Below are 25,094 nucleotides of genomic sequence, written 5' to 3' on the forward strand. Positions count from 1 at the left end.
TCTTGTGCGGTGCCTGCGTCTTAGATCGCGGCGCACCAGGGGTTCCTGGCGTGTCCTCAGTGACTGAGGGTGCCGAGGATATAGTTGGAGCCGGAGAGAGTCCGGTTTTCGATCCCGCAGAAGAAGAGTGGGTAGGGGGTTGGTCTTTTTCCATACCCTTAGTCGGCTGAGGCGGTCTAGGGAAGGAAGGTGAGTACTCTGAGGAGGGACGGAGCGACTTCTCATATAGGAGAGTCGTCAGTCTATTGGCTCTGTCGCGGTGCGCCCTCGCTGTCAATTTAGAGCAATGCAGGCACTTTTGCGTCTGGTGTGCCTCCCCAAGACACTTAATACAGGCGGAATGTCTGTCGGATGCCAGCATGGCATCCCGACATGTCTCGCAACGTTTGAAGCCCGGCGAGCCAGGCATGAAGGGTTGGGGAACAAGCGGCAAGCCGCAACGAGAGAAATTTTTTTTTTTAAAAACTAGTGGGGGGTTGATGAGGTAACTAGGGGGTAAAAGAAGAATTTAACTGTTTTCTTCCCACAGAAATAGGGCAAAGAGGGCTCCGTTTGCTGCCGAGGACGGTAGAGAAGGAACTGAGGAGCCGCGCGCACGCAGGCGCCCCTTCAGTCCCAACGACACTAGAGGGCGCTACGGCACCTGCGCGCCGCGGCAGAAACAGCTAGAAAAAGTCTCCGGTCGCCGGCGCGAGGACACACCAGCACCCAGAGTGGAGCACCCACGGGGACCACTCGAACGAGAACTTCTGTGTTCCCGGGTCATACGTTAGTGGAATGGTTCTCAGTCCCTCGATCGGACCATCGAACTTGCTGTCTATTGTTTTGGGAATTAAGGTTTCGTCCAGTTTGCAGTCTTCGCTTTTGTTGATGTGGTCTGGGGCATTGTTGTTGTTGTGGATGGCCCTGTTGTCTGAATCTGGGCCCCATACGAGAAGGGCCTCTGTAGGGAGTAGGGTGTATACCGTTTGCGGCGATATGGAGGTGTATCCATCCCCAATGTTTTCAAAGTAGTTCTAGAATCCTTCCCAGAGTGCAAAACTTGGGTCTGTTTTCTCTGCAAATAGACTGTCAAAGGGTAGGTCTTCTACCTTAGAGTATAAATCCTTAGGTACGGATGCCATCTGTAGCCATGAAGACCGCCTCATAACCACTGATGTTGCCATGGCCCATGCTGCTGCATCGGCAATATCCAGGGAAATTTGCAAGGCCATTGTTGAGGCCGTATAGCCTTCCTGGATAACTGATTTTAAGAGCTGCCGTTTCTCGTCGGGCAAGTTCTCTAAAACTGCTACCATCTTTGAATAATTATCAAAGCTATGGTTAGACAGATGAGCAATACAGTTCGCCATTCTCAGTATAAGTGTGGCGGAAGAATAAGCTTTTCGTCCGAAAAGATCTAAGCGTTTAGATTCTTTATCAGCAGCAGCATTCCTATGTTGAGATGTCTTGGATTTTTGCTGAGCTGCATTCACAACTAATGAGTTCAGTTAAGGGTGCATGAACAGAAATTCCATCCCCTTTGGGGGAACAACATATTTCTTGTCTGCCCTCTTATGAGTGGGCTGAGAGGACGCCGGTGTTTGCCATATATTATCGGCAATTTCTAGGATTGCATCAAAGGGTAATGCCATTTTGGATTTTTGAAGGTTCTTCAACAGCTTATGTTGCTTTTGTTGAACCTCCGCTACATGCAGGTCCTGTGATACTGCCACTCTTTTAAAGAGCTCCTGAAATTGACGAGCGCCATCTACTGGAGAAGAATCACCAGGGAACACTGCATTATCCGGAGAGGAAGAAGCAACAGAGTGATCCACTGGGGATTGCTCCTGCGGTTGTGGCTAGCGGCACTGGCTCTGAATGCGCTTAAGGAAGAGGCACATTTGCAGATGGTGTAGAGGGTCAAGTAGAAGTGCCTGGTGGTGTAGGAACCCTGGAGCTGTTGCGAGAGCGATACCTGTAGCATCGTGGAGATTGGGAAGAAGAAAGTCCAGAAGAGTATTGTCGCTCATTATGATACTACGGAAGCGATGATGATCACAATAGTAACGAGATGATGAATATGCAGGTGAGTACCGTCGTCTGTAATCGTGACAATATCGAGATGAAGATAAGCGTGTAGGCGATTCTAGGTGAGCGAGATATGTGTCTGGTGTACGAAGGTGTTCGAGAACGTCTTCGGTAGCGACGAGGTGATGGTGAGTATTGTTGAGTGGGTCTTCTCGAGATAGTGGTAACATAAGCCTCATGTCTATACGGCTCAGAGAAGGCAGAAGGTGGTGATCTGGGCTGTAAATAGAGAGCTAATTGTTTGGGACTTGGTGAAGAGTGACACCTTGTGCCCAGTGAATGGTCAGCTCCTGCACGCAGCATTGATTCATGTGACGTTGGGGGGGAGCCCTGATGCTGCGGTGCCAGTGAGTAGTCAGGGAGCCGGCACGGTGCAGCCCTGGAGGCTGAGACACTAACGCTTAGGCGCTTGTCAATTTCAAATGCTGAAGCCAGTGCCGGCGAAGAGCCTGATGATAGTGAGCTCAAAGCCGGTGATAGTGCCGGGGAGAAGGAGTACTGATCTCACACCGAAACATCCGGTGATGCGCTCGGTGCCATAGCAGCTGGCACCGAGGTGGCTGGTGCTGCAGTTGTCAGTGCCAAGATGGCTGGTGCCGCAGTAGCCAGCGCGGAGGCAGTTGGAACCGGCACGGGCAGGGTCGGCGCCATAGTAGCCGGCACAGAAGTAGTCGGAGCCGACATTGACAGGGTCAGTGCCACTGATGCCGGGGCCAATGTTGGAGCTGCCAGGGCTGAGGCACCCACAGCCACGGGTGCATGAGAGTGCCTGTGAACCAGAGCCGGAGCAGATTCCGGTCTGGGAGGCATAGCCATTGCCTGATCTACCTCCATGCTAGAGGTGGGGCTGGGCTCAGAAATACTGCAGCTCTTTCCCTGGCACTCGCCCTTCTGCTGTAGCCCGGACCATTTTTGATCTTTGCGTTTTGAAGAGACGGTCCGGGTTTTCACTGCCGCCAGAGTGTTTTATGCTGACTGCCCCTGCGCTTGAGTATCCTGAGGCTGAAGTGCCTTGCTGTACAGGAGCAGCTTCAGTAGCATCTCATGGTCCCGTCTTGCTCGACCAGTCAATTTCAGACAGTATGGGCATTTGTGGGGTACAGGCCCCTCGCCCAAACACTTCGCACATAACGAGAGCCCATCAGACACCAGCATTGCGTCATGGCACCGAGAGCACTTTTTGAAGCCAGAGAAAGCCGGCATTATGAACTGAGGGAAAAAATTTTTTTTTTGAACAGATAACTATTGAACAAACACTAACTAACTAACTTAGCAACTAATAACTACTGGCTAACTAACTATTTACACAAATCTTTCTTAAACAGATCAAGAGAAGGGAGTTGCTCCACCTGCAACTGTTGAACAGTAAGGACGACCTGGCGGGAAGCCGGACTGAGCGCAAGCTAGTAATCAGTGTGAGCAGCACGCGCCCCACGCATGCGTGGTCCAGCTGGACCACGGCTGACGATTCTCCGACCTGCAGTGCCGGGACGAGCCCAACACCTCAAGTGGAGCACCCACGGGGACACCACCGAAGAAGAATCTCTTTTTCAAGCTGGAGCTGACTGTGGCAAAACGGCCCTTCTTTTCTCCACCCTAGGAGACTGCGAAGTGGAAACTGTATGAGAATGCTCTGGCGACTGAAGCGCTTTGTTGAATAAAAACATTTTTATCTCATCTCCCTATCCTTATGTGCCCTAACCGTCAACTTGGCGCAGTGGACACATTTTTGAGGCACATGAGCCTCGCTGAGGCTTTTGATACACTTGGCATGACCCTTTTGGCATGGCATCACAGCATGTGGCGTACTTCTTAAAACCAGGAGAGCCCAGCATGGCTAATTGCATGATGTACTAAAACAAATGAACTTTTTTTAAAGCTAATAAAACGAACTATAACAACTAGAACTATAAAAATTGTAACTAACGACAAAGACTATTCTAACTAAACAAACTATTCTATTCTGGACATGATTTTCCTGAGGAAAAAAGGCTCACTCTGTCTGCGATCGCGGGTGGCAAAGAAGGAACTGACGGGGGCCGGACCATGCAAGAGATCAAAAGAGTGCGAACAGCGCATGCTGCACCCTGCTGACCGCTGCTCAAAAAAACTCGGATCGGCGGCGCCGGGACTACCCGACACCTACAGTGGAATACCCACAGGGACACTACTCGAAGAACAAAAACTTCAAAGCTGTTTGAACTGTGAAGCTGGTAAAGTGTCACAAACACATGGGACACCAACCACATTTTTGCTATTTTTGCCCAGGAAAACAAGAACAGGTGTGGTAACTGCTTGAAGATGGCTACCAAAATGCAAGGGTGGAAGGAGACTTTGGGGAGAGTGGCAACAAAAACACATGGTAGGAAGGAACTGAAAGGACACCAGCAAAGCATCCAGGAGAGAGTATTACTTAGCAGTGTGAAACAAAAACCTGTAGTAGGAGAGATCAGGACACTCTGGTGTGAGGGAGGGGAAGTTTTTGCAGAAGATTAGGCTAATGATGACACAGCAAAGACCAAGTAGGGCCAGCAGCTCACATCTAAGAATGCTGATGCCAAGACAGGCATAAAGGAAATGGCAGGGAATAACACAGGACCTGTAGGTCCCATCAACAGTCAGGATGCTGAGCAAGCTAGGAGGCTATGGCTGACTGCCAACAGAAATCCTGCAGGGGGCTGGGCTGCTATAGGTGGGCAAGCAAGGATTCACACACTGGATCCCCTGTCCTTCACAATGCAGAGCGCGGAGGAGGGAGATTATGCTGAGCGATGAGACACCCGTGGGACCAGGGACTGACCCAGCATCTTCATGCACCGGCTCCCCTGTCCTTGACAATGCAGAGTGGCAGTAGGGGAGGTTATGTTGGGACCTGGTGCAAGCCAGACTGCACACTGTAACTGCCTACCCTTTTTTACTAATGCAATAGTCAATAAAAATACTCGATTAGAAAAGTAACTGCATTTTAACATCCCTAGTGCCAACTCTACTAAAAGAACGCTGAAATTAATGTCTTTCTTTTTCTCTCTCCAAGTTTGAACAACTTGCAAATGCAACACTTGTCACTAATGTGCCCCTCACAAACACCTCAAGCAGCTTGCACTATAGACAGTGTTTAAATTCATGGTTTCAAATCTGGGGCGGTGGTAGGAGGGAACTGCGTAGGCTAAGTCCCATCTGGGACATTAACAGCTAAAACTAATTAACAATTATCACTACTGAGAGAAACCATACACTAAATACGAGTCCAGTGGCACTTTAAAGACTAACAAATTTATTAGGGTATTAGAGCATAAACTTTCATGAGCTACATTTCATGTCTTCGGATGCTGAGTGAGTTATAGTTCACAAAAGTTTATGCCTAATACCCTAATAAACTTGTTAGTCTTTAAAGTGCCACTAGACACCTTTTTTTTTTTTTTTTTTTTGCTGAAACAGACTAACACAGCTACTCTCTGAAACCTATCAACACTAAATGACAAATCTAAAATTCTGGTAAGACCGATGCTCCAAAGGTCAATTTTCTGGTGTTTGATTAAGTGAGTCTGTTCAGGGCATGCTAAATTGAATGCTATGGGTGTCCCTGCCAATCCTGGAACTCCTCAGTGTCGTGAGGAGTAAGGGAAGGTGATGGGAGAGGTTCCTGCCCCTTCTAGTGACATCTCATTTTTTTTAACCGTTTTAAAATGTAAATCACCAAGCTTAATTTTCAATAGACAAATAAAAAGAGAATAATATTGTTCTGTGCAAAATTCAGCAGAGGGCACATTTTTATAACCAAGGTAGAATGAATAAAAAAAATACTACAGAATCTTTTCTAAAATCTGTCTCTGCACTGTGAAACTAGAGTTTCATTTCTTTCACAGTAAAGCTGCTCTAATTAAGCCACATAGGAAATAGTTAATGTGAAGAAAAGGATGTCTGCCTTTAACAACCACATCAACAACTTCCTCTTGAGGTTCCTATGCATTTTAACAGCACTATAAGCTGAAATCCACAGTAGTCAAAAGACATTCTCTCCACAGAAATCCATGGTTTTATTTTTATAGTGGCAACACCTGTGGTTCCAAGTGACGAGACCTGAATGGGAACAAGATGGATGTGACCAGGGGACACATCCTTAATGAGGCTTGTTACCATAGCAATATTGCAGTGTTTCTCAAAGTGGCCCACAGATTCACTCTGAGAAACCTGCTAACTGGCCACTCCAGTTTGTTTATTTACTTGCTCTGCAGCCATGGAACCTCATGGCTCCCATTGGCTCCAGTTCACCATTTGAGGCCAAGGAGAGGCACAGGAAGTGGTGTGGGCCGGGTCACCAGTTCCTGTGGCTACAAACGGCTAACCAAAGCCATGCTGGGTCATGGGGGCATGTGGCTACTTGGGAGATGGAGGGCTGCTATGGAAATTCTGTTACCTCAATCCAAGTAGACCTTCCCTTTTCTTGTTTGAGGCTGGAGTGAGGAGGAGTTGGTATTAATTAGCAACTGATCGGTGACAATTACAAGATCTAAAATATGCCAGGAAAAAATATGATGGGGGGGGGAATAATGTAACGTATTTTCCACTGTTAGACTTGTAGAACAAACACATGTGATGTATCCTATGCAGTTCAGATCAAAATATTTTGCACCTAGTATCAGGAGGGTAAGATAAAGAGCTTGTTTTTGCCCATGTTGAATTTTTTAATAAGTGGTGATGTGCCCAGAGATGTCAGAAAGCCTGGGCTAAAATATAGTTTGTTTGGAGGGAAACAGATATAGAGCAGAGAAGTACAAAGGGCAGAAAGATTCTGCATTAGCTGATCCTAATGCAGGATCTGCCTTCATTTGAATTTGAGTGCTTCTACTGAAAACCTTTTAGGCTGCTTTTGTAGATAAGAATTCAGGCTGTGGCTAGGCCTAGCTCATGACATTTTCATAATTACACTCAAACAAAGTTTACATAGGTGTTAGTGTCTTATGGTAAGAAAGGATTCTTTTAACAGAATTTTTGCAGTGATGTAGATATCTGAAAACTCTGATATTAATGATTTTTTTAAAAATCCTATGTTACTTAATAGGCCATAAACTGTTAAAACAGCAACCATGGGTCTTGCTTATTTGTTTGGCCTTTCACTTAGTGTTGGATTGCAGACAAGCGATTTCCAGTAAGTTTTAGATTTTGCTTGGGGAGGAGTATTGGCACTAAGGCCAGATCTTTGCTACCTGGTACAGTTTGGAATCTTATGAGTCAATGAGCATACTCAAACAGCAGGTACTATTCGTTACGGTAGGTGTTTTGTAGGATGAATGCCTTAGTTGCAAGCTCTTTCAGGAATGGATTTGTCTATAAATTCTGAAGTTGTGTTAATATGCTCAGGGTATGCTGACCATACATCCCAATTTTTCTGGGACACTCCCAAATTTACATACTCTGTCCCGGTGTCCCATCAAGTAGTGAAATGTCCCAGAAAGCCCTACCGGATATTTAATTACTTAATGGAAACACTGGCTTGCAGGGAAGAAGCAACCAAGAAATGGCTTCGTACAGTGCCATTGCTCCTCACGCAGCACAGAATCATCATCTCATCCTCTCCCCCCCGTAGCAGAGCGTACAGGCAGCTCCAATGGAGCTTTGCTGGCAGACAACCAGGTCAGCTTCCAGTGGTGCGCAATTTCCGGCCACTCTCCAGCACTGCACACTGCACAGCCCTCACAATTTCCCTGAGGGACTACCTCTGATGCATAGGGTCCCTGGTCTGGCAGCACGCCACCTCCTCCTCCAGGCCACTTGTTAGTACAGCAGTGACATGCATCTGACAAAGTGGGTCTTTGCCCACGAAAGCTTATGCTCCAACACTTCAGTTAGTCTATAAGGTGCCACATGACTCCTCGCCGCTTTTGCAGATTCAGACTAACATGGCTGCTCCTCTGATACTTATCTGTTTTTACAGATGTTTCACTTGCATAGCATGGATCCTAAATGTTCGTTTAAAATACCCAACCAACCACCTAATGTTCTACTTCCCTTATTTTCAGCTTTGTCAGTTATTTGTGGCTTTTGTTTGCTGTCAGTGCTGCTTTATTACTTATTTTTTACTGTTCTGTGTTTGTGCACTATCAATCAAATTAAGGTCCAATTTACCAGAGAAACTGTATAAGCTGTATACTCTCTTTTCCACTGTCAGTAAATATGGTATTAATATCTGCAAAGAGAGCATGACTATTTCTAGATGACCAGATTTTGCAACTGTGTCTGCATGGACAATTTGGGCCATGAAATGCCTTTTGGTTGAGAATAGTGAAATGTAGACATAGGTGTCCTGGGGAGGGTGAACTAGACCTGTGCTTACTATCAGAGTGCTGTTCCTTTTCACCCTTTCAGTTCACTAGGTGGAGAACTCAGTGTTCCTATATGTGGAACTCAACTTCAAGCTTACAGGCTCTTAAAATAAATCAAAACCTTCATTGACAAAAGCCAGCATTGACAAAAGCCAGCAGAGCAGCTGCTGAGAAAGTCAGTTCAGGCCTAAAAGGACCTTTTTTCTCTAGTTCTGAGAAAGCTTTTATTAAGCATTCCAAGATAGAGAGTTAAAGAGGGTTTTCTTGCCTTCTGTGTTCTCTTGGAGAAGAGCAACAAATTGAGCATCTTTCAGGGACCTTTTCCTACCCTAGGCAAAAAAGTGATAGAGATGCAGCCGTGTTAGTCTGGTGTAGCTGAAACAAAAGACAGAACTATGTAGCACTTTAAAGACTAACAAGATGGTTTATTTTACAGTGGTCTCCAACCTTTTTACACCCAAGATCACTTTTTAAATGACAGACCAAGCCAAGATCTACCGCCCCGCCCCCTTCCTTGAAGCCCCGCTCTCTCTATTCTCCTCCTCTCCATCACTTGCTATCCCCAATCCTTATACTGTACTGCTGCTTATTTATTTTTTGTATTCTTCTGTAGGAAGAGGTTTTTCCAACATTTGGCCTGTCTACACTGGACCAAATGTCAGAAAAAAACCCTTCTTTTAGAAGCCACCTTATTCCTTGTGGAAAGAGGAATATAGGGGTGACCAAAAGAACCTGTTTGCTCTTCCACTAAAAAAGCGGAAGAACAAACGCAACCCTGGACGCAGAAGAGTTTTTCTGGGATATCTCCAGAATCCTGAAAAACTCCTGCAGTCTAGCTGGACCCTTGCTGTGTTGAGACAGGATGTGTAGGCTCTGGGGTGGGAATGAGGGATTTGGGTGTGGGAAGGGGTGAGAGGTGCAAGCTCTGGGAGGAAATCTGGATGCAGGAGGAGGTAGAGAAGGGAACATTGGCTCGGGGAAGGGGATCCAGACTGGGCAGTGTTGGGATACTAAGCAAGCCACAGGCTTGCGGACGTGAGGGTGCAGGAATTTGGGTTGGGGTATGTGAGGGGCTGAGGGCATGAGGTTCCAGTGTTTGATAGGCTCAGATCTAGGGTCTGGGGAAGGAGGAGTGCAGGAGTGGTTGTGGCCAGATGGGGGCTTGGCCCCAGTTGGGGGTTTGTTGGCCAGGCTTCATTTTTAAATAGAATACTATGTTAAACACAAAAAGTTTCTGCATTGTCTTTATTTATGAGAATGGCAGGGAACCTGCCTTGAGTCAGCGGGTCACTGACCCATAGAAAAGTCATTTGGGAGCAGGGGACACAGTACTGGGGAGGAGTGCTAGTGGGTTCTGGAGCAGGGAACAGGGTGCCAGTGGGGGAAGGTGAGAGGAGCAGGGTGCCAGGACAGGTTTCTGCAGCAGGGGACAGGGTGCTGGGAAGGACAGGTTTCTGCAGAGGGGAGCAGGGGGACAGGTTTCTGTAGTAGGAGACAGGGTGCCAGAAGGAACTAGTTTCTGCAGGGGGGCGGGGCAGGGTGCCGGGGGACAAGTTTCTGCGGGGGGGGGGGAGGCAGGTTTCTGCAGCGGGGTCAAGGGGGAAAGGGAGAGGGAACGGGGGGCCAGGAGGGCGGGGGACAAGTTTGGGGCAGAGGAGAGGGAACAAGGTTGGGGGCAGGGAGTTCCCTACACCAGCCACGGAGGGAAGCCTCCGACCCGCGCTCCCTCCGGACTGACCGCAGGGCAGCCGGGCTGGAGAGAAGAAAAGCGGCTGCCCAGCCAGCTGGCCATGGTACTCAGCCAGGGTGCCACCAAGGTCCACGTGGGCAGGCGCAGAGGGGAAGCCGCCTAATCAGCTGGAGTGCGGTTCATCCTCCTCTGGGGGATAACGCCACAGCCAGCAGGCCAGGCAGCTTCTCCTCTGCGCCAGCCCACGTGGTGCGTGGTGTGTGACGGCGCGTTGCGGGTTCCCCGTCTCCTGCACCCCGAAATGGCACAAACAGACTGCACCAGCCAGTGGAATTGAGGGTGGTTTATTGCTCCTCCAGCACAGCGCAGCACAGATGTAGTCTGGTCACAGGAACTGGGCTAGGATGCCTCAGGCCCCCTTGAGATGGGGGAGACTGGGCCCCTAAACTCCAGCCCCTTCTCCTAGGCTCTCCTCCATGCCCTCCGACAGCCAGCAACCAACTCCCTCACTTCCAGCCCTGCCCCCCAGCCAAGGCAGCATTCCACCTTCCTTTGTTCCTCTCCATGGGGGGTGTCTGGCCACTGGTTTGCATAGTGACTCATCCTGTTTTGCTGGGTCGTGGTACCCACGGCAGCCAGTGGGGGATCCCCCAGAGCCAGCAGCATAGAAACCAGCCAGGTACCCCCACTACGTCACATGGTGCACCCTGGCTGAGCACCATGGCCAGCTGGCTGGGCAGCTGCTTCTCTTCCCTCCAGCCTGGCTGCCCTGTGCTCAGCCCAGGGAGGCTGCACCTAGCTCCAGCTGTGAAAGCCACAGTCACTGGCTGGGGTGTTTCAGCCCTCTCGACCTCCCAGCTCCCACCATTCCTCGCAGCTACTCACCTGTGTTGTTGCTCAGTGAGTGGCTGCTCCACAAATGAGGAAATCTAATGTAAATGTACTGCACAGGTGCGCAGTTCAGAGAGGGCTCAAGAGCTACTCTTAGAGCCCCTGAGATCTACCGGTAGCTCACAATCTACTGGTTGGTGACCATGGGTTTATGGGTTTATTAGGTGGTGAGCTTTCATGGAGAACAATAGAACACCAACAATAGAACACCACTTGTCATCACCTATAGCCCTCAACTTAAACCCGTCCAATGCATTATCAATAAACTACAGCCTATACTGGAACAGGATACTAAACTCCGAGAGGCTCTGGGAGACAGACCCATAGTCTCCTACAGACAACCACCTAACCTCAGGATGATTCTTACCAACAACCACAGGACATATCACACTAATACCAACCCTGGAACTTTCCCTTGCAACAAACCCCAGTGCCAGCTTTGTCCGCATATTTACTCTGTTGACACCATTATTGGACCTAACCATGCCAGTTACAAGATCAAGAACACATATTCCTGTTCATCCAGAAATATAATTTATGCCATCATGTGCCTAAAGTGTCCGTCTGCTAGGTACATTGGGCAAACGTCTCAGACGCTTCACCAAAGAATCAATGCACACAAAACAGACATAAGACTCTCTCACAGAGAGAAAGCTGTTGCCTGCCATTTCAGCCAGACTGATCATTCACTTAATGACCATAAAAAATGCATATTGCTTCAAAGAGACTAACTCCAGACTTCAACGAGAAGCTTCAGAATTGTCATTCATGCTTAAATTTGACACTTTATGTATGGGTTTAAACAAAGACTCTAATTATCTCACCCATTACAAAGATAGCTTCCCCTATTATCACCCCTATGTCACTACCTCACAAAAACTTACCTTCCTCCGTCACCCCCACTCTGTTCTAAAATTTGATGTGTCAAATTCACATGCGTTCACTTATTTTTTTAATTGAATCACTTTGGTATATATGGTTGTGCCAATTTTCTTCCATGTATTGATCTAAGGAAGTGGGTCTGGCCCAGGAAAGCTCATCAGCTAATAAACCATCTTGTTAGTCTTTAAAGTGCTACATAGTTCTGTCTTTTTTTCTAGGCAAATAAGACACTTTTGAACCTCTTAAGCAGAAGAACTGCCTCACAGAAGAGCAAATTTTTAAATCCAGGAGATCTGGTTTCAGTCACAGCAGCTAAACCCTGATAAGAACAAAGTTCCTACCACTAATTAAACAAACAAGTAGTTCTGTAGCACCTGAGAGACTAACAAAAATATATATGTAGTATCATGCACTTTTGTGGACAAAACTCACTTCCTTAAAAGGTTTTGCCAATGAAAGCTCATGGTGCTACACATTTATTTATTTTAAATCTCCAAGGTGCTACAGCACCACTTTTTGTTTTTTTAAAATTACAGACTATCCCCTGAGACTTTCTACCACTAATTAAAGTTACACAAAAGGCCCATCACTTAATGACTGCAAAGTAATTCAAGTTTGTACATAAACGCTAAATAATAGTAGCCAAACTGTCTAGAGTTCTGTTCATTACACAGATGTTTGGCAAAGTTATAATCAATAGAGAGGAACTAGAGCTGCCTGTGTAGACTTAGAAAAGAACTCTACTCCAGTATGCAGCGTTCATGTTTGCGATGTCCTCTGCAAACTTAAAGCCTAGAATTTTTCAGGTTTCTGTTTCTGAATGAAAGCTCAGATTACAAAGAAACTGATTGTACAGGTCTCCTCTCACCAGGAAAAGCTTTTTCCTTGCCCGTGAGTGGATGCACATACTGCACATCTTGTTCTCTTAAATATAATGGAATTACTGATGTGCATGAATAGTACTTGATTTCAAAAGGCTCACAGCTTGCACAAATGAAAAACAGTTTTCCAACTACACCAAGTCCATGAATTACCACTCAAATATTTTATCCTAAATTGCAACTTTTAGACTTCAGCCATCAAAGCTGTAGTAACAGACCAATCAATATGAGCTGTGAAGTACTGAGAATACAAGCAGCCCTCTTGGTTCACAGTTCTTTACATGTTCCCATAGGCTAGCTAAGAAGCTTTTTTGCAAGGAAAGAACCAGGAAGATTCTGTTTTGGATTCCCAAAACATTTGTATGTGCTAACCTGGAACTTTTGCACAAAGTGTTCAGGGAGTAAGCGATGCAAAACTAATTACAGTTCAAAACATGATTTTCACAATTCTGATTACTTCTTTGGATAAGTTTAAGGCTCACTGATCACTTGTCCATAGTAACATCTATCCATGCCTCGGGTATTAGACCCAGAGTACATCGAGAAAATACAAGTTAACCACATTTGCATAAGGAAATATAAATAAAATCATAGCTTTTATGCAAACATATCAATCACTATTTGTGAAATCTTCTCATGCACACTGAGAGAGATTGATTTAAATGTTCTATTTTTAAATGTGTCACTAAATTTATGTAACCATCTTCTAATACTGATTAGCCACACAAAACTTTATTATTATAAAAGAAAAGTGCTGTACGTTCAGCTATTTGAACAAAACCTACATCATAAAACCACTGGAACTTATAGTCACTTCAAATTAAAGATTATTTAAAAAACAATGTTATTTAAAGAAATATGAATTTACCTTGAACATGAAGACTAATGAACAGATAGGCTCCCAGTAATGTGATGTGTGCTTTCAGTTGAGTCATTGTTCACTTTTAATCTTTTCTGTGCACTTGTCACACTTAGCAAATGGCCCAGCTGCTTGACAAATTTTAAACTTGGTTTGTTCAATGAAGCCTCATGAGATTTCGTGGTTGACAGTTAGTGATGATTTAATAAATCCTCCAACTTTGTCTCCTGAAAGATAAAGTGAAATCAAGGTTTTGAGCAAATGTTTAAAACCAACCCAAGCTCTCTGAAACATTAAAAAATACAAAAAGTGTTCTCATTGGACAGAACATAAGTTGCTACTAAATACATTTATTAAGATTAGCCCAAACATAAATTCTAGTTATAATTACATAACATTTACTATTCAAACTACATAACAAATACTTAGAAATACAACTTGTGGTTCAAAATAATATTCTGAAATCTGTATGAAGATAATTAGTCCAAAACAGATGGCTGTGTAATTTAGGCTCACCTACAGATATCATGTTGTCGAATAAATTAGTGTGTAAAGTATGTTTAAAATTGTTATGTCTGTACCTACTATAATTTAACAGTGAACAAGAACCTTATTTATAACTTTCTAGATCCCTTCTGCAACAATATCAACTGCATCACACTTGAAGAACAGCCAGTACGTCAATGAAAAATATAAATATTACTGCAAGGAAGTCAAATTATTTTTTTTACTACTGTAACAAGTAGATGTACTATACAAGTCTACTTAAAAAAGTTAACCAAAAAAATACATTTAGTAAGTCTAATTTTACATTCAGGCTCTAAGAAACATCTAAGTATAGTATTCTGTACCCTCTTTTTACCGGCCAAAATATTATAAAACCTCCTGAAAAAGATGCTGTGTTCCAGCATGGAACACCAGTGAAATCAGTAATTAATATGCCCTCTAGCCCCACCTTAGAGCATTAGTATCTTCCTTGCTTCCCATAAGCAGTTTTGTGCAGACAGTAAGCATCCACTAAAAAATCATGGCTGCTACACAGACATGCACTTGGCTACAGAATTTACAAGATTATAATCCATTCACTCAGTGAAAATATACAGACATGATAGTCAAACTTTTTTTAAAAAAAAATCACCTTTTCAGGTCCACAGTAGACAAGTATTACGGAAAAATTAAAATGTAGCAGTTGTACTCATTCTCCCTAATGAAGTTTTTACATTGATTAATTAAAGGAAGCATAATTAGGTCTCAAAGGAATTAAAAAGTTACTTGGACACCTAAACAGTTAGCTGAGACAAAGGAGATTTTGTATTAAGACAAACAGAAGACTGGTTTTGCCTTTCTTTGGCCCCTTGTTTCAGTGGGCTTGAACCCTATGACCCCTGTCAGCCTGGCGCTATTCTTGAATGCAAAATTTTGTGTTTGTTCAAGGATGTGCTGTAATTACTGTTTGTGGCCACTGCCACCATAAATAACTAAATCCGTCTGTTGGTAGGTCCAAAGAACTTTTCATTTTAATTAGTACTTCAGAGGCATTTAACATGGAGGCAAATTAGTGGCAGAGCAGAGAGGTGTCTGTCACTTTCAATTTGTGCAGGTAGGGGGTATGTAGCCTTTGACCTGTGGCCTACTTTTCACACATCTGTGGTTTCTTATGCAGTAACAAGGATGCTTCATCACAAGAAACATACAAATTGCTTCAGAGGAAAAATATATTTGTGTCTAATGAACCACAAAGCCATAAAACATTAGGTAAGTCCCTAACAACATTCTATGCAATGATATTTTGCTTCTATTAATAATGCTTCACTTCCAAATTTAAAAAAGGAATATTGGTGTGTACTCTTTACATAATATACTGAGCAAACAAACTAAAAACACTTTATTCTCTTTAGGTTTAAGCAACATAAAACATTTAAAATAATTCCTTTTTAAATTAAACATTTAATATGTCTAGGAATTAGGGATGTGAATGAGTAACCGGTAGCCACTTTACCGGGTGATATTTATAACCCTGCTCAGGGAACAACCCTGCCCAGGTTAGGAGCAGGGACTGGCCACTCTGCATGGAGGGAGGGGAAAATCTGGAGTAGAATCTGGCCTTCCCACCATGCTTGGGACTGCCAACAGCAGCAGCAGTTGGCAGCCCCAAGCATGGGAATGCCAGAAGCAGGATCGCACTTAACATTTAACGGGTTAACTGATTAACTGTGATTTTACATCCCCACTAGAAATCAGCAAGAAAACAACTTTGCAACTAAGAAACATCAATATAGCAGTGTTAAATAATGAATGTCCCTTGCTGTGCAATTACATTTTCAGGAGAAAGACGACTAGAAATTTCACTATTAATAAAATACTGTAAAATGGAAAGCATCAGGTTTTTTTTTTTTTAGTGTTATTTTTTTATGAAGGTTTGCGAGGTATAGTGCACGCAATAGTATTTTACTATCCAGCATTCTGCTAGTGTTGTAAATTTGCAAACGCAAAAATAAGGTCTCACTTAACTTCTCATCCAAGATTAGAAGACTGCTGAAGTCAAGTTTCATTACAAACATTACTGGAGAGGACAGTCCATTCAAATCCGTTTCTGGCCAGACCCCCAAACTCACCAAATACTCACCAGCAGCCCCACAACACACCTAGAAACATCCACGAACCTATCCCTGCAACAAACCCCCTTGTCAAATGATACCATCAAAGGACTTAACTGCATCAGCTGTCCCAGCTTGCCCTGGGTTCCAGATGCTGCACCTCTGCTTTTTAAATGTAGTAAAAGCCTGGTGGCTTGCACTGTTTTCCCCTTCTCCTGCCCTCCAGTGGAGATGATGATAGGGGAACTGACTTTTAAACTGGCTCCCACTCCCTGCCACTTGCTGCCTCTAATACAGAGGCAGCAAGTGGGGGGGAAGTGACTAGTAAATTAGTGACTCAATTAGTTGCTTATATCCCTAGTCTCTGAGCCAAAAGATAAATGGACACAAATCAGACATCAGGAAAGGTAACACACAAACCTGTAGGGGAACATTTTAACCAACCTGGTTATTCAGTAATGGATTTGACAGTAGCAACCCTTCTACAAAAGAATTTCAAACCCCAAAAACAAAGAGATGCTGAACTAGAATTCAGTTACAAATTCAATACAATCAATTTAGGATTGAATAAGGATATTAACTAGTTAACACACTACAAAGGTCCCCTCTCCAGATATTCACATCGCCAAATCAACTGCTGTGAACTAGCTACATCTACTCCAACTTGATTAGCCTCGTTAACACAAGTAATCTCTTTCTTTTGTTGTTCTTATAAATACCCCTGCCTCTGTAACTTCCACTTCATCTGATGAAGTGGGTTTTACCTATGAAAGCTTATGCCCTAATAAATCTGCTTATGCCCTAATAAGTCTGTTAGTCTCCATGGTGCCACAGGACTCTTCATTGATTTAAACAACACTAAACTACAATTGAGAAAATGAAGTCATTTTAGAGATCCATTGGTGTCAATGGAGGTGCTTCATGTGATTCCTTGAGTGGTTCTTACTGCTGAAAAGGACTTAAAAGTGGCTTCAAACCACATGGCCCATGCTCCAGTAGCGGGAGCACATTGGCCAGTAAGCATTCCTCCCTTCCAACTCATGAGAGAGGCAACCAGGGGATGGGAGAAGCAGCTGAGATGGTGCCTCTCACAGAGTGTGTCAGTCAGTCACTGCTCGGTTTGTCCCTTCTTGCCACTGGCCCCATCAAGGTCACGCCCCATTGAGCAGCCAGATGACATGTTGAGCAAATTCACGTCCTATGTAATTTGCACATATTACTTCAAAATGGATCTCTAACATAGATTTAAAAGAAACCTCCATATGCATCTGATCAATTTGATCTCTACACCAAAAAGAGTTTATATATTCAAATAATTAAAAATGTGATCCCCCTTGGATTCAGGAAATAATCACCCAGTTCTGTAAAAACATCAGTAAGTCATTTTTTATCATTTTCTCCCTAAACTTGTCCAGCATAAAAAATTATAACATCTGAAGTTTAGTACGATTTATTTCTAACTTTGGGGTGCTATTTTCATTATCAAAGTCCTTACGAAATTTTCAAATCCATTCTTACCTCTCCCTTCCCTTTTCCAAAATATTTATGTATTTTTGTTTCTTACTATAGCACTAAAAACAATATGTTGTATCTGGATCATTTATGTCTTATTTTTTTATAAAATAAATCTGCATGCAAAAAAATATTTAAAAACAACATCTCTGAAAGTCATACCGCGAATTTGACTTTTTTTCATTTAAAAAAAAAGTAAAATTATACATCTAAATAGAAAACATTAAATATTCGGATTATATCTACCTATTTTTTGTGGCGCTTTTTCCAGGGCTCCTGCATGGCAAACTAATGTATTTTTGAAGATATTGAACTGTGTCTACATATAATTATTCCAGGACTTCTCACAATATTATGATTTGTGACATGTATGTTGCCATTTAAAATTAACTTCAAAAGTGACATAATAAAATTCAAGGTGTGTATATGAGCTATTTTTTTCACTGTGATGTATACATAAGATCTTAAATTGGTTACTTCTTAATTTCGGGGGGGGGGGGGGTTAATGTTAAATTTGGTCTTCCTGGGTTTTCTTGAGGATGAGATACGACACAGCGGAGTCCTGTGAGTTTTCTAATCAGTCATTTGAATCTCTATTCATAAGTATACACTACATATTTGATTTAAAATTGCTGTCAATACTACTTGTTCTCTGCTTGTCTACAGAGTACTTCTCCAGATTAGGAAAACTCAGTGTTCTTTAGAAACAATCTTAAAATAACCTTGCATCTAGTGTAGACACAGTTCAACATCTTTAAAAATACATTAGTTGGCCATGTGTGACCCCTACAAAAAGCTCCACAAAAAATAGGTAGATATAATCTGAATATTTAATGTTTTCTATTTAAAAAATTAATACAATTTTACATCTAAACCCAAAGATGTCAAACTTGCGGTAAGACTTTTAGGGATGTTAATGGAAACATATAAGAGAGGAATTAAGGAGGCTGCTTGGTCCTTTCCCTGGTCTCCCCACTCCATGGAGAAAATGAGACCTCTCTCCTGATGTCACTTCCCTTCCTTGTTTATAGCACATTGGTGAGTACTTGGACCCTTCCCACCTTGATAATGCCTCTGACACTGCACTCCCATATTTTTATGGAACGTGTTTTTTAATATGAATATTCATAACTCAAATATGCTTTATGCAAAATGGGACATGTCTCCAGTCCTTTGAGAGTTTGAATGTGTATATTCTGTGTGTGCGCATTTACCATTCTTGGATACAAAGTTAGAATTATAAAGTATAAGAACATTTATATATCTAGATTTGTTGGTGAAGGCCATTAGCAATACTCAAGTAACTTAATTGCTCAGTGCTCAACACAATGATGCACGAATAGTCTTTTTCCCTGTAAGCCTGGACTGCAGTCGGCCCTACAAAGACAGATAACCATGTCACCTGGTGCTAGAATCCATCTTGAAATGTGTACTTTTCCAGAGTGGTGAGGAGAATTGAACAAAGAACTATTTAGAAAAGCTAAACATATATAGGTCTGGATTTAATGCATCCGAAGGTACTGAGGGAGTTGGCAAATGTCATTTCAGAGCCTTTGGCCATTATCTTTGAAAAGTCATGGAGATAGAGAGAGATCCCGGATGACTGGAAAAAGGCAAATGTAGTGCCCATCTTTAAAAAAAGGAAGACAGACAATCCAGGAAACTAGACCGGTCAGCCTTACCTCAGTTTCCGGAAAAATCATGGAGGGGATCCTCAAGGAATCTATTTTGAAGTACTTGGAAGAAGGGAAGTGTCAGGAATAGTCAACATGGATTCACCATGGATATGGGAAAGTTGGTGGATGTGATATACCTTGACTTTAGCAAAACTTTTGATACGTCTCCCACAATATTCTTGCCAGCAAGTTAAGGAAGTATGGATTGGATAAATGGACAGTAAGATAGATAGAAAGCTGGCTAGACTGTCAGGCCCAACGGGTAGGGATTAACAGCTCAATGTCAGGTTGGTGGTCAGTTTCTAGCGGAGTGGCCCAAGGATCGGTTCTAGGGCTGGTTTTGTTCAATATCTTTATTAATGACCTAGACATGGGGATGGATTGCACCCTCAACAACTTTGTGGATGACACTAAGGTAGGGGGAGAGGTAGATACACTCGAGGGCAGGTATAGGGTCCAGAGTGACCTAGACAGATTAGATGACTGGGAGAAAAGAAATCTGATGAGGTTCAAAAGGACAAGTGTAGAGTCCTGCACTTCAGACGGAAGAATTCCAAGCATGGTTAAAGGCTGGGAACCGAATAGCAGCAGTTCTGCAAAAAAGGACCTTGGAATTACAGTGGATGAGAAGCTGGATATGAGTCAACAGTGTGCCTTTGTAACCAAGAAAGCTAATGGCATATTGGGGTGCATTAGGAGGAGCACTGCCAGCAGATCTAGAGAAGTGATTATTCCCCTTTATTTGGCTCTGGTGAGCCCACATCTGGAGTACTGTGTCCAGTTCTGGGCCCCCAGTATAGAAAGGTTATGGACACATTGGAGAGGGTCCAGCGGAGGGCAACCAAACTGATTAGGGGGCTGGATCGCATGCGCTACGAGGAGAGACTGAAGGATTTAGGTTTATTTAGTCTTCAGAAGAGAAGAGTGAGGTGGGATTTGATAGCAGCCTTCAACTTCCTGAAGGGATGTTCCAAAGAGCATGGAGAGAGACTGTTCTCAGTACTGCCAGATGGCAGAACAAGGAGCAATGGTCTCAAGTTAATGTGGGGGAGGTTTAGGTTGGATATTAGGAAAAACTATTTCACTGAAATGGGCTAGCTACAGAGGTGGTGGAATCTCCATCCCTAGAGGTGTTTAATTCTCAACTTGACAAAGCTCTGGCTGACTTGATTTAGTTGGGATTAGTCCTGCTGTGGGCAGAGGGCTGGACTTGATGACACTCCTGAGGTCTCTTCCAGCCCTATGATTCTATGAGTTCCCGCCCTGGGGTAATTCTATATATGGAATAAGATGCAAATAATGATTGTTTTCAGCTGGCTTCACAGATTGCTCCCCACCCCAAGAGGTTAGATGAAAAGACCTGAAAACAAAATAACTCTAATGACAGGGCTGGAGATAAGCGGTTATACTAGGGGTGGGCAATAATTTTTGATGGGGTGGGGGGCACTCCAACAATTTGGAAAATGGCCAATATCATTCATGATATTAATGGAGGGAGTGCAGAGTCTGGGATGGAGGTTGGGTACAGAAGGCAGCTTGGGAGAAGGGAGGTAATTTGGGTCAAGAAACAACTTGTGACCTGGGGTACTGGACTGGTATGCAGGGGGCTGGACTGTGACCTAGGGAAGGGAATTGGGGCAGAGGAGGGGGTGCAGGGATTTGGGTTGTGAGCTAGGGCAGGAGGGAACTGCGATCTGGGGCAGGTGATTCGGGTGCCAGATCTGGGAGGGGATTTGGGTACAGGAGGGGAGCAGAGGATTTGGTTATGTGGAATAGGCAGCAGAGGGTTGGGGACGGGAGGGACTGGGGTGCCAGAGACAGGGTCTGGTCAGGAGCCTTACCACCAGCAGCCATTCCTGAATCAGCCTCCCTACCTGCCAGTGTGCCCTCTAAGCTGCAAGGCCGCACAGCTTCACAGGTGATTAATCAGCCCTGCCTAGTCAGTTCCATGCATAGAGCCCTGAGCCTCTGACTGGGTGGTGCTGATTAATCACCTGTGAAGCAGTGCAGCTGCACAGCATAGAGGGAACATTGCTGCCTGCCCCGCCCCCGCCCCCGCCCAGGCAGCACCCATCTGTTCTGGAGCCCCTTGTGCTTCGTGGCTGGCTATTATTGAAACAGGCAGCTTCTCTGGGCCAGTTTCTGGCAAGAAAGCAGCCAATGGGATTGTGCTGGGGGCGGGAACAGCTCCCAAGACTTTCCCTCCTCCCCTCCGGACTCTCAGTTTTTAAAAGAAAAACCGCCCTGCAGCCACGTTTCTGAGCGGCGTGCGGGTGGGCTGAGGCAAGTGGGGAGCCTGCCTGGGGTTCCCTGCAGTGTCCACGGGCTGGATCCAGTGGCTTGGTGGGCCAGATCCAGCCCTCAGGCTGTATTTTGCCCAGGCCTGGGTTAGATCTAGGGCAGGAAGAACAGCTCTGCCTTGAAAAATCCTTCACAATAAACAGAGAGAAAAATTATGGTTTGTACCAACTTACCATGGTGTATTAGACTTATCTGCCATGTTTTGTTTTACCTTGCTTAGTAACTGTGACTTCAGTGTGGGGAGTCACCCAGCCCTGCATCCCAATCTGCAGCCAGATGTGATGCTCAGCCAGCAAGTAGAAGAGAATGTTTATTAGTTCATAGAGATTCAGTATAGAATAGACGTGTTAGCACAGCAACCAGAAGTAGTCAGTACAATCCATCTGGGGGAAGAGGGAAGCCCAGGGCCAAGGGCCAAGGCCCTGGGCCCCCTCCCTGTATCCTAAACTAGCCTAAACTCACTCACACGCCCAACAGCACACCTATGCCTGCCTTCAGTCCCTTTGTACAGCTTCTTGGGCAAAAAGGTGTCACCTAGTCACAGTCCACTCCCAGGCTCAAGTTACCAAAAGCCTCAGCCATTGTGTATGGGCTGAGGCTGGAGCAGGGGCAGCCTCCCTAAGTGAGTCACACCTGAAATTCTCATCCCCATCCAAGCACCAGTGTACTGCCCAAGGAAATTGAGGCACGCAGAGTTACTACTGAACAGTACAGGACAGTAGAAATCACATGCAACGTAACAAGGCAAACAGAGCGAATACAATCCATACTTCTGCACAGTAACTTATTTTGATCTCTCATCACTTGCAACCACTTAAATCCTAGTTTTTATACTTAATAAAATCAGTTTTGTTTATAATCAAATTCAGTGTAAACCATTATTACGGGAGGGGAGGAGCTAACAGCTGTGCATCTCTCTCTTTGATCATTAAAAGGGATGAACATGTTATGAGCTCACTCTATAAATTTTATGCACAGACAGACATTTATCTGGGGGTTTGGTCCCATACGAGCTGTACACCAGGGTGCTGTGTCAAGCACCTGTGACTAAGGCTTTCCAGAGTTTAGCTGTTCACAGTGTCTGTGTGGCTTTGCTGGGGGCTGTTACCCCCAACTCTGTGCCTTAGTTGGGGGACAAGAGAGTTCTGTCTCAGCAGAACAGGATGATACATTACTGCAGTCCAGCAGGATCCATGTGGTGCAGTTAAGAGTACAGCATTACAGTCTGTTGCATGGGGAGTGAATCCAGCAGTGCTGCAGCCCATTAAAAATCACTATGGCTTGCTTTCCTTCAGATCTTCACTGCACAGCCTGTGCATATGCCACAGGACAGGTAGAGAATCACTCATGGTCATGATGCTATTTTATGTGTTCATCAGACCTTAATGTTAGTGAGAATGCATGCTGACGTTTTAATATATGTATAAAATCTGTGGGCTCAGAAGACATGCCTGTATTAACTCATTTCCTAACAACATGTAAAAATCAGAAGAAAAATAAGGGAGGCAGGAAGAGTGAAAACGGTGCCAAATATAATCCAACTTCTTTGTTTTATTGCATTCTGCAGGTCTCTAATAAAGGTGCATTGTCTCTGTGATGGATGGAAAAAGTAAAGTCAGTGAATGGTTAAACTCAGAGAATCCCTGAAAAAATCTAGGAGGTGTTGGCAGGCAGCCAGGAGAGCCAATGGGAAGCAAGTGTTAAGATCTGAATTGAAAAAACTGGTTTTGCCTGCTTCAGTCTCCTTTGTGTGAGAGAGAAAGATGGAATGAGCCAGGAGGCAGAAATGAAATTGATAGCAATAACCATGTCTAGGCAAACAAAACCTTGAAGCAACAAATGTAAGTAGACAGGGAATGTTTTAGTTAGCCACAATGAGGTTAATTTCTTTTAGTTTCTGGCTTGAAATTCCTCTGTGCTTGGATCATGTACCCTCCCTCTCCCTCTCTCCCGTTATACTCCAACTGAAGTTGAATCCCAGGGAAGCCATTCTCTGTGCTTTAATATGTTTTTTCTCACTCTAGAACACCTAGCAACCAAGTATGTTTTACCAAGTATATCTTTTTGTTCCATTAATAACATCATCTTTTTTAAGACTATAATTTGATTCTTGGGTCCTGGAAGGTAAGAGGAGGTCTGTGTCTTCATGCTTAAGACTGAGAGGTCAGCTATTCTACCAGAAATTGTTGTTTGCCCGCCCCCCCCCCCCCCCTCTTCTGGTAAAAGAGCTTGGGGTACCCCTCTGGAAGAAGTTCCCAAGTAAATCTTTCTGGATTCCAAAAGGATATTTTCTTTCGTAGATGGTGGCAGCACAGCACCCAAGGTCATAGAATCATAGAGCTGGAAGAGACCTCAGAAGGTCATCAAGTCCAGCCCCCTGCTCTAGGCAGGATCAATCCCTACTAAATCAACCCAGCCAGGGCTTTGTCAAGGCGAGACATAAACACCTCTAAGGATGGAGACTCCACTACTTCTCTAGGTAACCCATTCCAGTGCTTCACCACTGTCCTAGTGAAATAGTTTTTCCTAATATCCAACCTGACCCTTTCCCACCACAACTTGAGACCATTGCTCCTTGTTCTGCCATCTGTCACTACTGAGAACAGCCTTTCTCCAGCCTCTTTGGAATCTCTCTTCAGGAAGTTGAAGGCTGCTATCAAATCCCCCCTCACTCTTCGCTTCTGCAGACTAAACAGACCCAACTCCCTCAGCCTCTCCTCATAGGTCAAATGCTCCAGCCCCCTAATCATTTTAGTAGCCCTCCGCTAGACCCTCTCCAATGCGTCCACATCCTCTTTGTAGTGGGGGGCCCAGAACTGGACACAATACTCCTGGGATGAGGCATACCTGGGAGGTTGACAAATGCCTTTGATGTCGACCACGGACAGTCCAGACTACTGCGCTGAGCCGACAAACAGCTGATCGGCTCAGCGCAGCAGCCATTTAAATTTAAATGAAGTGGCAATTATTTAAATCGCCGCTTCATTTTCCTATGCCGGGTATTCTAATCTACATGCCTCTGTCACCAGAGGCATATAGTCTAGACATACCCTTTCTCAAAGAGACAGTATCAAATGCACAACAACAAACTTACTAATACTATGGAAAGATAGCATGTATGAAAAATCAATACGGATGCATGACGAACATTTTAATTACCTATAAATCCAAAAGAAACCATACAAAAAGTTGAAACATCAATAAATCACTTAAGGTGAGCATGAAAGAACTTAGCAGGCAGGGACAAAATCAGAATAACTAAAGCACAAAATTAGCTACACTTTGCAAGGACATAAAAGGCTATAGGAGAGCTTCTATAAACAAATCTGAAGCAAGAAAAAAGTAAAGCAAAGTATAGCTCCATAATTTAATCGGCAAGAAGATGTAAATAAAGAAAAAGAAAGCTGAGGTG

The 25,094-nt window shown here is 44.2% G+C and overlaps 1 protein-coding gene across 2 annotated transcripts in view; it reads right to left on the reverse strand.

The window, feature by feature from the left end:
- BMPR1A (bone morphogenetic protein receptor type 1A) overlaps nt 1-25,094 on the reverse strand; it is a 174,174-nt gene that overhangs the window by 78,071 nt on the left and 71,009 nt on the right. For both annotated transcript variants that reach the window (XM_075934831.2, XM_075934830.2), the window contains one exon: nt 13,606-13,823. In XM_075934831.2, coding sequence (XP_075790946.1) covers nt 13,606-13,672 — 67 coding nt within the window. In that variant the 5' untranslated portion in view covers nt 13,673-13,823. The remainder of the gene's footprint in view (nt 1-13,605; nt 13,824-25,094) is intronic.

This window comes from Pelodiscus sinensis, chromosome 8, assembly GCF_052426305.1.
Source record: "Pelodiscus sinensis isolate ZL-2025 chromosome 8, ASM5242630v1, whole genome shotgun sequence".
In the NCBI taxonomy this organism is placed as follows: Eukaryota; Metazoa; Chordata; order Testudines; family Trionychidae; genus Pelodiscus; species Pelodiscus sinensis.